A 12,581-nucleotide genomic window follows, 5' to 3' on the forward strand; every position below is an offset into this window, starting at 1 on the left:
GGGTGGAAGCAATACCGGTAAAGAACATCACTTCTGAGGTAGTATGCAGATTCCTCAAGGAGAATATTATTTCCAGGTTTGGTGTTCCATTCAAAATCGTGACTGATAACGCAACCACCTTTTCTTCCTCTGAAATTTCACAATTTTGCTTTGAGTATAGTATCTTGTTAACTCATTCATCCGATTATTATCCTCAAGATAATGGTCAGGCAGAATCTAGTAACAAGAATTTGATCACTATTATTCGCAAACTTGTGGAGGAAAATCAAAGGTCCTGGCATAAGGCTCTTTTTGATGCTTTGTGGGCGGACAGAACTACACCCAAAAGGGCTATTGGTATGTTACCATTTCAGCTTCTTTATGGGATCAATGCAGAAATACCCATCACTTTGGAAATTCCTGCTCTCAAGTTGGCTAAAGCAATTGAAGATCAAACTTATGAGAATGCTTTAGACAAAAGGATCATGTATCTTTCTCAGCTGGAAGAACAAATAACACAAGTGGTAGATCGGATTGCTCAGCATCAGCAACAAGTCAAAGTTCTTTTTGATAAGAAAACAAAGCAAAGAGGATTCCAAGTTGGTGATCGTGTTTTGCTTTGGGATAAGCAAAGGGAACCGAAAGGTTTACATGGCAAATTTGATTATCTTTGCAAAGGACCTTTCACTATTCACCGTGTTGCTGGAGAAGATAGTTTTATCCTGGCTTATCAAGATGGTAAACCATTTGTGTTGCCTTATAATGGTCAACATTTGAAGCATTACTTTGAATGAAGATTCGAGGTAATTTCTTGTACATAATGTCTTTTTCTTGTTTGTTTTTCGTCTTTTGTTTGTTTGCTTTTGTTTTGTTTGACTATGTGACCCAATGGATAAGAGGAAGGCACTTAGAGTTCTGGATTCTTTTCTTTCACAATCTTGAAGGATAAATGAAAGAATTCCCCAATTAGAGCTAGTTGTTGTCCTCATTTTTGTTTCCAAAAATGAAGGACCACTACATGAAATTTTTGTGAAAAAATGAAAAAAATTACTCTATGGCACACTTCCCGAGGCAGAATTTCAACTAATCCTTGGACTGGTTTAATCCTCGGTCCATCCTCGAACTACGTTTCGAATTTCATCAAATTCTGGGTTCGTTTGCTATGTCTTTCCTTCAATTTCGGGTTTTAAAATCCCGACTGCAGGTGGAGAATTTTCTTCAAACTGCAAGTTTTAATGATATTCATTGTTTTGGTTGTTGTAGGGGAATTTTTGGCTTATTACATGTGCACTTTCATTAAAAGATGTTACTTGTAATTAGTTTTAAACTTTCCTTTTATTGTTTTTATTATTTTTATTGTTTTTGGTCTTGTTTAGTTAAAATACGGATTTTTTGGCTCAATTACAAATAAACTTGTAGTTTGGTCCAAAAACCCCTACTTTAATGGTTTTGCATGTAATAGGGATTTTAAATCCCCATTACATATGTGCAAGCATTTCTAACTTGTTGTAGGGATTTTATTTCCCTTTTACAAGTAATTAAAACTTGCATTCTTCTCCAAAAAACCCAATTTTATGCATAAAGTGCATTTTTGACATTTTTAAAACTTGCTATTTGGTTCAAAAAACCCGAATTTGCCTTGTAAGTGAAAAAGTCAAAAATAAAACTTGCTATTTGGTTAAAAAAACCTGAATTTGCCTTGTAAGTGAAAAAGTCAAAAATAAAACTTGCTATTTGGTTCAAAAACCCGATTTTGGCCTACTGAGTGAAAAAGTGAATTTTAGAACTTGTCATTTGTTCTAAAAAACCCGATTTTCATTCCCTTATGCATTTTGAACTTGTCTTTTTCTCCCAAAAACCCGATTTGCAAGAAAATCGTTTTTGTTGAACTTTTCAAAGCAAATTTTGTGGAAGATTTGTTGGAGGAGGAAGGCGTTTTTGTTTCTACCCTATTTTCATGCATTCTTAGACACTTTTCACGCCACATGGAGGTTGTATTGACTGGTTTTTTGCCCCAAATCAGCAAAAACGTGTTTCCAAAATGCCACATTTTGGGGGATTAGAACTTAATGAAGCTGCATTCTTCTATATCGTTTTGAACTATCCTTGCACATATGTAATGGGGATTTAAAATCCCTATTACATGTGAAAACCATTAAAGTAGGGGTTTTTAGACCAAACTGCAAGTTTACTTGTAATTGAGCCAAAAAATCCCTATTTTAACTAAACAAGACTAAAAACAATAAAAAAGATAAAAACAACAAAGGGGAAATTTAAAACAAATTACAAGTAACATCTTTTAAATAAAAGTGCACATGTAATAAGTCAAAAAGTCCCCTACAAAGACCAAAACAATGAATATCATTAAAACTTGCAGTTTGAAGAAAATTCTCCACCTGCAGTCGAAATTTTAAAACCCGAAATTGAAGGAAAAACATAGCAAACGAACCCAGAATTTGACAAAATTCGAAACGTAGTTTGAGGATGGACTGAGGATTAAGCCAGTCCAAGGATTAGTCGAAATTTTGCCTCGAGAAGTGTGCCAAAGAGTAAAAATTTTCATTTTTTCACAAAAATTTCATGTAATGGTCCTTCATTTTTGAAAACAAAAATGAGGACAACAGAAGTGTTTGATGCCACGAATCTTCAAGGAGATGAATCGTTTTGGCTAGGAGTACCAAGGCGTTGAAGGTCAATAAGTATTCAAACATTTTCTATGCCATTTTACTCTTGTTTGCTGCCACGTTTTTCCACATAAAACGTTTTTTTCCAAAACGTGGCAAGGGTTTAGTGTTGCGGTTTGTCCTTATTGATTGATTTTGCTTCTTCATTCCAAGGATTGTTGCATTTTTGGAGAAGCATTTCAGTTTTAAGAAAGGTATGTTCACTTTCCTTTCTTTCCTTCTTTTTGTTATTTTCTTGTTTTCTTAGTTTTCTTTCTTAGTTGCATTTTTGCAAATGTGTTGTTCTTCCCCCAAAAATCGGTTTTTGTGAGAGAAATCTTCCCTTAGCATGCAATTTTCGAATTGCATTATTCTTCCCAAAATTCCCTCTTTACTTGTATTTGGGATTTTTAATCCCAATTACAAGTTCGTTGGAAATTCTCGTTCTTCCCCTAGGGTTAAGGAATTTAACCATTTTTGGTTAAAATTCCAAATTGAAAAGTGTGAAATACCCCTCTTTCAAATTCGGGTTTTAAAAACCGGATTACATGTTGAAGAGTTCTTCCCATTTTCATGAAAATGACTTTCCCGGATTTTCCCATTTCTATCCATTCATGTTCCCCATATCTGTACTTTCCATCTCCGTCATTTTCCGCAAGTCAAAATCTCATTTTCCATCCATTTCTCCATTTGCAATTTTACAAGTGTACTTGCATTCAGGTTTTAATACCCCGATTGCATGTATGTTCATTCCAACTTGTATACTTGCGAAAATTTCCCCAAGATCCGAAATTGGTCAAAGTCAAGATTTTCCCATTTCCATATATTTCCCCTCTTCCTCTCACAAAATCATGAAGTTCTAGAATCGAAGTTTTACCCATTTGGAGAAGGAAGAATGATATTTGCAACTGACTATGATGTTGCCTTAACTCTTTTAAGTCTTCATCACAGTATTCCAGGTTCATAATCAATGTCAGATTTGTCGGCATCTCCAGTTCCCAAGAAGATGAAATACAGATATGACAAATATCAGAACAAGGTTACACCTTCCCAGGTTTCTTCTCCTTTGGATCGCATCAGAGACACAGAAATAGGGCACGTTCATATGTCAGAATCAAAGAAACGGGACTCAGACTCGGCAAGGCCGTCTCGAACTCGGACTCAGGACTCGGCTCCAGACTTGGTTGGACTCGGGATAGTGAAAAACTCAAGAAATTTAGAGATTTTTAAATATTTAAAACTTGTTTTTGACACCCTTTATTGAATACACCTTAAAGACACAATAACATCATCAAACTCGGCTCATTTGATTACATACACAAGTATACATCAATCACATAAGCATAAACGCAAATTGTAGCTGAAGAAAATAACAAACATAGATATATAAATATTGTCAAATGTATACAATATTACAAAACTCATGGAATAAAAAATCCATGTCATCATATTATCATCATCAAATGTTTCATACAAATACCAAAGGTAAATACAACTACAAGTCTATGGCTCAGAGGAGCCTGCACCCTCCGGCCCCGGCCCCGGCCCCCTGCGAAGGCGTCTAAGGTAGGTCTTGGATGATTCGACTGCCATAGCCGCTCCCCATGACACCATGCCATGCTCACCAACATCAGGAACATCCGCGTCACTATCTGCCTCTGAATCTCCTGTCTGTGCTCGTGCTCTCCGCTCCTCCTCTGCCATGGCTACAGTCTCAACCTCTATATCTACCTAGTCGATCCAATCAGTGTCAGACTCGGAGGTTAAATTTTCTCTACTTCTATTGACGCAGTTTCCCCCCATATTTTTCGATGGGGGTTTGGGGGCAGCGCCCTCAAGGTGGGGTCAAGGGGCAGCGCCCCTTGCGCGCTCCCTGTCGCGATACAGGGCGAGGTTGAGGGGCAGTGCCCCGCGAGGCCAAAAAAACTTATTACAAGTCTGAATTAAGGTTTCTTTGAGAGTCTTCCTTAGGGCCTGGTTTTGCTCTTGTTGCTAATTGGGTCTTGCTTGGTGAGTGAGTATCATTCTTGAAGGTCTGAGCTAGGTCAAGTTGGTGAGTGATAAAGTCTGGAATGTCAACCTGATCTTCAAATGCGTTGAAATTTGGCTAAGTCTGGAATGTCCTGATCCTGAAATTTGACTAAGTCTGGAAAACTGAAGAATCCTCTAAAAACTAGATTTTGCAATATAACTCCTGGAGGCCCGAAACCACTCTCAAACATCCTGACAGTATATATGGAATATAACTTAAAGTATAAGACTTTCTTCCTTCTTATACTTAAATGTTATATTCCATAAAATAATCCTGACGGAGAGACCAAAATGTCAAATTTCGCTCCTGACCCTTCCAAAAAAACTTATTACTTTTTAAAATGCTTTTTTTTTTGTCATTTTATTAACCCAGCCAATAACCGAGTCTGGGGCTCAGGACTCGCCAAGTCTGGCAATTTTGAGCCAAACTCGCCAACTCGGCGAGTCTGGTGAGTTTACTCCCCAGACTCGGAGGAGTCCGAGTTCGAGTCCCTAGGACTCGCCGAGCATTACTCGTACTCAGACTCGCCGAGTCTCGGCGAGTCCGGGCGAGTCCGTTTCTCTAGTCAGAATTCATCAAAAGGGTAGAAGATCCACAAGATAATAACTTGCAACGGCTGTTGGACAGCTATATTCATCATGCATCTTCCTTTCCGGTGGCTGCCCTAGAACCTGAGTTTGTTCTTGCCTGCACCCATCATTTTGACAAAGAGTCAAGAGTCATCAAAAATGGTGATGGCGAAGCTATAATTCGTCTCGATGCAAATACAATCGAGAAGGTCTTCAGAATACCTCCTGCACTTGTTTATATGGAAATCTGCAAAGAAAGTGCAGCGGAGTATTATGTGAAGAGGGAAAAAGATTGCAAGCGACACATCAATAGGTGGATCCAAGAGCCACGAGCCTCCTTCTCAAGGTGGGCGAAGTTGTACCGCTGCGATTTTAAATGGGAGATAGGAGACACCATCACTCTTCTTAGCAAGATGATGGGCCTTGAGCATTCCAATGTCTTTGAGCCATGGAGACTGAATTGCAAGAAATCAAGCTCAAAAGGTTTAAACCTAGAGCTGATTTTGATTATAGGGGTATGAAGGAGAAGATCAAGAAATCCTTTGTGCATCTACATCGCATTGAAGACATCTAGGTAGATCTCCGCACAGAAGCCGAAGTCCTCAAAATGGATTACTGCAGGCTCACTGTTGAGCAAATTGTTGATTTGAACTTGGCGGATATCCCACAAGGGATGATTGATGACGGGCATATACTTGATCCTGAATACATTTCACGGAGGGTTGAGGAAGCTCCACTTCCTTTGATCCAATGGTCGCACAAAGAGTGCATATCCATCCTTGACAGATTTCAGCCTATCTTGGCCAACACCAACGCATGGCTGAAAAGTAATGCTATTAGACTTATAAAAATCAAGGTTGGTAAAGATGATTCTACGGGGCCTCTTGGACGTAAGTCTAAGATTCAGGTTGACAACAAGGAGGGTGCATCATCTTCGAGCACAAGGATCAAGTTGCGAGTCAGTCGTGTAGAAGTGCTTCCTCCTGAGGAGACGACAGTTTGTGGGAAGGAAAAATCACGATTCCATGTTCAGGTGATCGATCTGGATAATCCAGAAGAGGGGCAGCAATCTGATGATGCTCCTAAGTCTCCAATTTCAGACTCGCCTCATGAGATCATTCCACCAGTTTCCATTGAGATGCCTCTTTCTCCTCCTGATTTGATTGTGGATGTGTCTCCTCAGAATGCAATTCCCATTTCGGCATACAAGCCATCTCCTGATCATCAACAAGAGAGTGTGTTGAAAGTTCCTGAGAATATTCTTACTTGCATCCAGTTATCAGAAATTGATACTTCCACTTCTGGTTTTGAAGAATTCATGAGGCAATCTTCATACCCATTGGTAACTAAGCAAACCGTGGTCGCTATCCAAACAGATATTCCTCCCAGGATGACCACGGTGATTCAAACAGAAACTGCTTCTCCTTTGTCTACGGCTGCTACTGGAGGGGAGTTGATGACTTTGCCTCCATGGCTTAGTTCTTTTACTCCAAAAAGGAAGAAGCAAGAAATCTCACCTGATGCCTTTGATTACCAGCAACTCAAACAGTCCAAATCCAAAGTTGCTAAGAAGGCCAAGACTATCTCCAGAGTAACTGTTGATAGCAACAAGATGAAGGTAGCTGAAATTGTGGAACCTATTGCAGATAAGCCACTTGAGGAAATGTCAGCTGCCGATTATAAGGTTACAAGGATAGAGTTGGAAAAACAGACGCATGAGGTCATTAAACATGATGCTCAGTTTTCTGTTGCCTCATTGGTGCAAAGGTGTGATGAGCTTCTAGCGAAGAAAGACAAGCTGGAAGAGGAAAACCGACAGCTTATGGCAGCGAATCATAAAATCACAAAACCTGTTGCTGAAGGGAGTAACTCTGTAGGTTCTTCTAGTTCCCAAGAATCAATTCGTAGAGTGGAAAGGGCTGCTCAGAAGGTACAAGCACTGGATTCCTGGGTTGATCAGCTTCATGATCTATGTGCATAGGTAATGAAAGAGATTTTTCAAATAATGTCTAAGTTGGAGACCATTGAGGAGAAACTGGATCAAACTTCTAATACTTTCAAAAAAATCTGGAAAGTGTTGAAGGAAGTTTAACAATCTGGCGTACCATGCCCCAACAACAGCTGAGTGTTCTACAGGAGCATGCCATCATCTCTTCCAGGGTCATGTACTTGGAATTTGAAGAACTCCTGGAAAACAAGACCCTTGTTCTTAAATCCCTCATTGAGGAGATCGGTGATGTAAAAAGATTTCGGGGCGAAGTTTACCGAGATATTGTCTCACATTGTGAAAAGGCCTCTTGTAACATAGTAAGTTAAGATGGAGAGTTGATTCCAGAAGAAGTTCTTGCTGATTTACAAATGAGGATTCATAATGAATGGAGGAGCGAACAATTCACGACTGCTTCAATTCAGACATTGATGAAACACCAAGCCTTTCTGCATGAAATCCAGTCTATCCTGGATAAAAACAATTCTGCGCTCCTCCGCTGTCACGACATTATTGTGACGACCATGGTTGTTGCCAAGAACACCCATGAATCGAATCCTGAGGAACTACAAACGAGCATCCATAAATTTCAAGGATTTGTCTCTTCACAAAATGCAACTTAAGTGTTATTCAATACTTAGTTGAATTTTCCTCTTTTGTAATCTTTAGTTGTAATTTTGTTTTGACAAGTTACATGTAAAAGTATTTTTTGTAAAAAGCAAGTTACACATTACTTGCACTTTTGTAATTACATGTAAGGCAACTACAAGTTGTGTCCGATTAGGACTGTAGTTGGAATAAGTCTTAGTTAGTTGGAATAACTCTTAGTTAATTAATGAAGTCTTAGTTAGTTATTGAATAAGTCTTGGTGGTTGAGAGAATCTCTCAAGTTAGTTGGGATCCTCCCACCTTTTTCTCAAGGCTCCTCTTCTATAAATACTTGAGGGGTCTATTGTAATTTTTATCTTTTGGGAAAGCAAGCAAAAACTCTGCCAAATTTACAAAAAGAAGTCTTTGAGCTTATGTATGTGAATTGAAGGTTTTGAAGAATAATAAAGAAGGATCACTCAAGTTTTGAGTCTTTGAGCTACATGTTTGAGTTTGAATCTTTTTATTTCTTCTATGCAAAGTGTTTCTAAAGGAGCTTAGTCCAATCTGATTTGAAGTCTTTGAGCTACAAGAGAGAAGATTAACTAAAATAGGAAAATCTCTAGAAGGAGCAACAAGTCTTTGAGCTTGTGTCTATTCTTGAGAAAAAATTACTGTTTGATAAGAAATAGCAGCAAGTCTTTGAGCTTGCATTAGTTCTTGTCTTTGTGTTGAACGAATAGATTATTCCAGTCTTTGAGCTGTCGTCTTTTATTCGTTGTAAAATTTAGTATAGCAAAGGGTAGATAGGACTTCCGATAGTCAAGTCTTTGAGCTTGATATTGTTGTCCTGTCCCAAAAGAAGTGACGGGAGTCTTTGAGCTTTCAGGAAACTTCATTTCCTTTCTCTCATTTCATTTGAAAGTGGTTACTGCTGTTCATATTCAATCGCTATCCTTTTCTGTGAAGAGAAAAGGATATTGTCTTTCTTGAAAAAAAAGAAAGATTGCTGTCCCATCCTATTTTATTTTCAAAGTTGTAGTTAGATAGGGGGAGCCTTCCCTTAATTAGGAGAGTTTTTACTCGTGTGTTGTGGTTGAAACCACAATTTTGTATATTTCCCCAAGTGTACAAAATTTTCAACCAACAGTCTATAACCTCTTTAGGAGGATTTTTGTATTATGTTATCTTTGTAGATGATTTCTCTAGGAAGACATGGATATATTTTTTTAAATGTAAAGAGTCAGAAGAAATCCTTATGAGATTTAAAGAATTCAAGGCTGTAGTAGAAAATATATCGGGTAAGAGAATTAAAATACTAAGAACAGATAATGGGGGGAAATATACTTCAGATAACTTTAAAAACTTTTGTATAAATGTTGGGATTAAGAGGGAGTATACAGTTCCTTAAAATCCTCAACAAAATGGGGTGGCAGAGAGGAAGAATAGAACTATTGTTGAAGCTGCTAGAGCTATGATGTATGATCAAAACTTAGAAGCCTCTTTTTGGGCTGAAGCCTCTAGTACTGTTGTATATATACAAATTAGATGTCCTCGCTCCCTCCTAGATGACAAAACCCCAAGAGAAAATTGTGACAGATAATGGGGACAGGTGTAGGGAGATAAAGGGTTGTTGAATCCTTCATATAAACTGGGCAATATATAAAGAATGTTGAATATATGATCTATCATAGCATAATGGAAATGTTGACTAACCTGTTGTGCAAGTTCCAGACCAAGCTTTAGTTGACAATAGTGTCCCTCTATTGTATTTACTATGCACTAAAATTGTGATTCTAGGTCAGAATATAAGAGGGTTCCATTAGAGAACATTACATCAAGCCCTTTAGCCAAAGCAAAACCCAGAATTCTTTTGACAAACAGGATGCACACCCCAGCATACGGACAGTGGCGTGGCAAGGCAGAGTGCATGTTCGTGAAGATGAGAAGGTAGCGCTCCATTGTCTGTCCACAAATTTGTACAATACAGAGGTCATGTAGTAGATGAATTCCTCCTCCCTCCGTGATCATTTTTAGGGCATCCTCTATATCGCCTAGAAACTGCTTTCATATGAGCCTTTTATAGAGCTTCTTCACTGAAATGAGCATAAACATCCTCCATCTTCCAATGAGCATAAATGCATGCTATAAAGCTGAATTTCATATAAGTATCTGTGTTTTGCATGCAAATTGAGCATTCATATGTGCATTGATCAACTCTCCTAAAAGTAACCAGTTTAGAAAATTTGTTTACAATTATCCATTTTAGGAATGGCTATTTCTCTAGAAATGTATAGCTACAATTCTGAATTTTAAAAGGAAATAATGAAAATCACCTATCATCCCATCTTGCAAGACGAGAAGCTAAATTTGCAATTAGTTCATGTGCTGTTTTCGGAGCTGCAGAACCTCCAGCTACAAGAAGATCCTGCAAAAAAGATGTAGGTGACATTATATTGCGGAAATGGTAAAAGAGATGTGGCTATTCAAAGTGTGTTCTTTCTAACATCATCATGTAGACACATGAAAATAAATGTACAAACAAGATGGACCAGTGTGTTTAAAGTTAAACTTTAGATAGTTCTTTCATCAGGTTCCTGACAGAAACTTCAAGTGGAATGTTATTACCTGAACTTCAATAATTCCAAGAACATTTAAATATGGCACTGTTCCTTTAACATGCAAAGCTGTGACAAGAAAGTTCTGAGCCTGCCAAGATCTAAGTACTATAGGAATGTCATCTTCCTCACGTTGAGGGTCACCTACTGTCTGTCCTAGCAACTCAAACAATAGTCCTCCTGCAACACGAACTGGAACCTAAAATTTGATACAATCAATAACGTGGGTTGATAACAAAGTACAATCAATAGTCCTAGGGTCATCATTGTACTTTCTTCACATCATGATTCATGGGTTAAATCTCACCAGAGAACAGAATTTCTAACAATATAGAACATAAAAAAAAAAGGGATTCCCAAATGCAAAACTGGTAAAACCACTCAAAAACAAGGGATTTTTACCTCATAGAATAGGTGTTTCATTCTCTCGCTAATTAATTGGCTTTCATTTCTTAGAGAAGTACTGATTGCAGGATGCAACCACCGAGAGTTTTTTAACCAGGAATCAATTCTTGGATGTCCTGCCATTACGTGGCACCACCAAGTTGGCCCAGCTGGTCTCTGCCAGTATGGAGCTGCAACATCTGCAACAGTAAGAGTATCCTCTTCATCACTGTATTCAATTGGCTGAGAAGTCCACTCTGCATCAACTTGAACCATCTGGACGAGTTCCAATAGTCTTGACCATCCAATTGGGACCCAAGAGCATTCATGAAGTGTATCTACATTTCTGTTCTTTCTTGCAATTTGGCTTTCCCTCGGCATTACCATGCCTTTGTTTCCATCTGTTTCTTCAATATTTATTAAACTTGATTGTGGATCTTCACTATCAGTTGAAACAATAGTAGTCTTCTCTAGTTTTGAATCACTGCTTACATTGGTTTTAGACAAGTTATTTAGATCAGATTGTCTGATCCTAGTTATATCTTGCACAATTTTCTCTTGTGCTATTTGATTTTTAGATTGTAACCCATCTCTACTTTTCTTCTTCTTCCCAGAGAAAAATTCATAAGCACAGATTAGCCCATCTGTCCAGAGCTCGGAGCCTTTTGCCCCATCTTTATGATGATATGATTTGCTGTCATGGGGATGAGATCTGGAGGGCCTTGAAAATGGTTGTTCATGCTTCAAACTATTCATCATATACTTTTATGTATGAAAGTGACAACTGATAACTTTCACATTTATTGAACCATTCAATGATCTGCTGAAAAAAAAAAAATATCCAAGCTGAATAAGTGGCACACAAATGCATAGCATTCAGTACTTATGATAAATAAAGCACAATCAAATATATAAATCTTGCATATAATATCTGTTATAATGCAAATTAGTTGAGATGCAAGCATTGCAGTTGAGACATATGACAAAAACATGGATGCAATGTTATTAAAAGTATAAATATCATGTAGCATGCATATTACCCACCTGAATATTGTCATAAACTTACTTTCTATTACATGGCAGAATCTAACAGAACATCGAAAGATTGATTTTCCAAACAGATGGCCTTAAATCCTGAAAGAAAGGCGTTATATGTCAAATTGTAGTAGAAATATGAAAAAATTAAATTGAAGTATATTAATATGTCCATGGATAACTAGAATAGGTTTAAGGGACTGCAGAATATTACAATCATTAATTACCTACAGCATCTCTAACACCCATGAAGACAATAATATGTTTAACAAGAATAAAGAAGTATAGGAAGTGGAACACTACCTAAAGCAAACTACAAAGTATAAACCATAGTATCAAAAATCTTTCCTGGGGATAACTCAAAACAAAAAGATGATTTTTTCAATTGATCAGGAAAAATCAAGTTAGGTTAGTGTGTGCCAAAAAAAATCTAAAATTTGGCAAAACAAAATGAGCGGAGTGGATCAAAATGCAGGTTTTCTAGCAAAAATTGCAAGTAATCCCAATTAAATTGTGATTTTTTAAAAAAATCATAAAAAACTCGACAACTTATGAAAAGATCACAATTAAATTACATTTCATTGACCAAAAAATGGGATTGACCAATTAATTGAAAAAAAAGAGATATTTTAGGGGGAAATCTGGCAGCGAGGCCAAGTCATGGATAATAACAATTTTTTCCACATTATTCCTGCGCTGCTATAAACAAAGATCCACAAGATAGCA

At 37.6% G+C, this 12,581-nt stretch overlaps 1 protein-coding gene across 5 annotated transcripts in view; it reads right to left on the bottom strand.

Moving 5' to 3' along the window:
* LOC131063583 (uncharacterized) overlaps positions 1-12,581 on the bottom strand; it is a 252,376-nt gene that overhangs the window by 146,848 nt on the left and 92,947 nt on the right. Inside the window, exons 2-5 of one of the 5 annotated variants that reach the window (XM_057997445.2) lie at positions 11,887-11,954; positions 10,839-11,640; positions 10,447-10,635; positions 10,155-10,246 (exon numbers count right to left, since the gene is read on the bottom strand). In XM_057997445.2, the coding sequence (XP_057853428.1) occupies positions 10,155-10,246; positions 10,447-10,635; positions 10,839-11,579 (1,022 nt within the window). In that variant the 5' untranslated portion in view covers positions 11,580-11,640; positions 11,887-11,954. Of the gene's footprint in view, positions 1-10,154; positions 10,247-10,446; positions 10,636-10,838; positions 11,644-11,864; positions 11,955-12,581 lie in introns of all 5 variants that reach the window. The other 4 variants (XM_057997442.2, XM_057997444.2, XM_057997443.2 and 1 more) reach the window with 4 other exon arrangements.

This window comes from Cryptomeria japonica, chromosome 4 (genome assembly GCF_030272615.1).
Source record: "Cryptomeria japonica chromosome 4, Sugi_1.0, whole genome shotgun sequence".
Classification (NCBI taxonomy): Eukaryota; Viridiplantae; Streptophyta; class Pinopsida; order Cupressales; family Cupressaceae; genus Cryptomeria; species Cryptomeria japonica.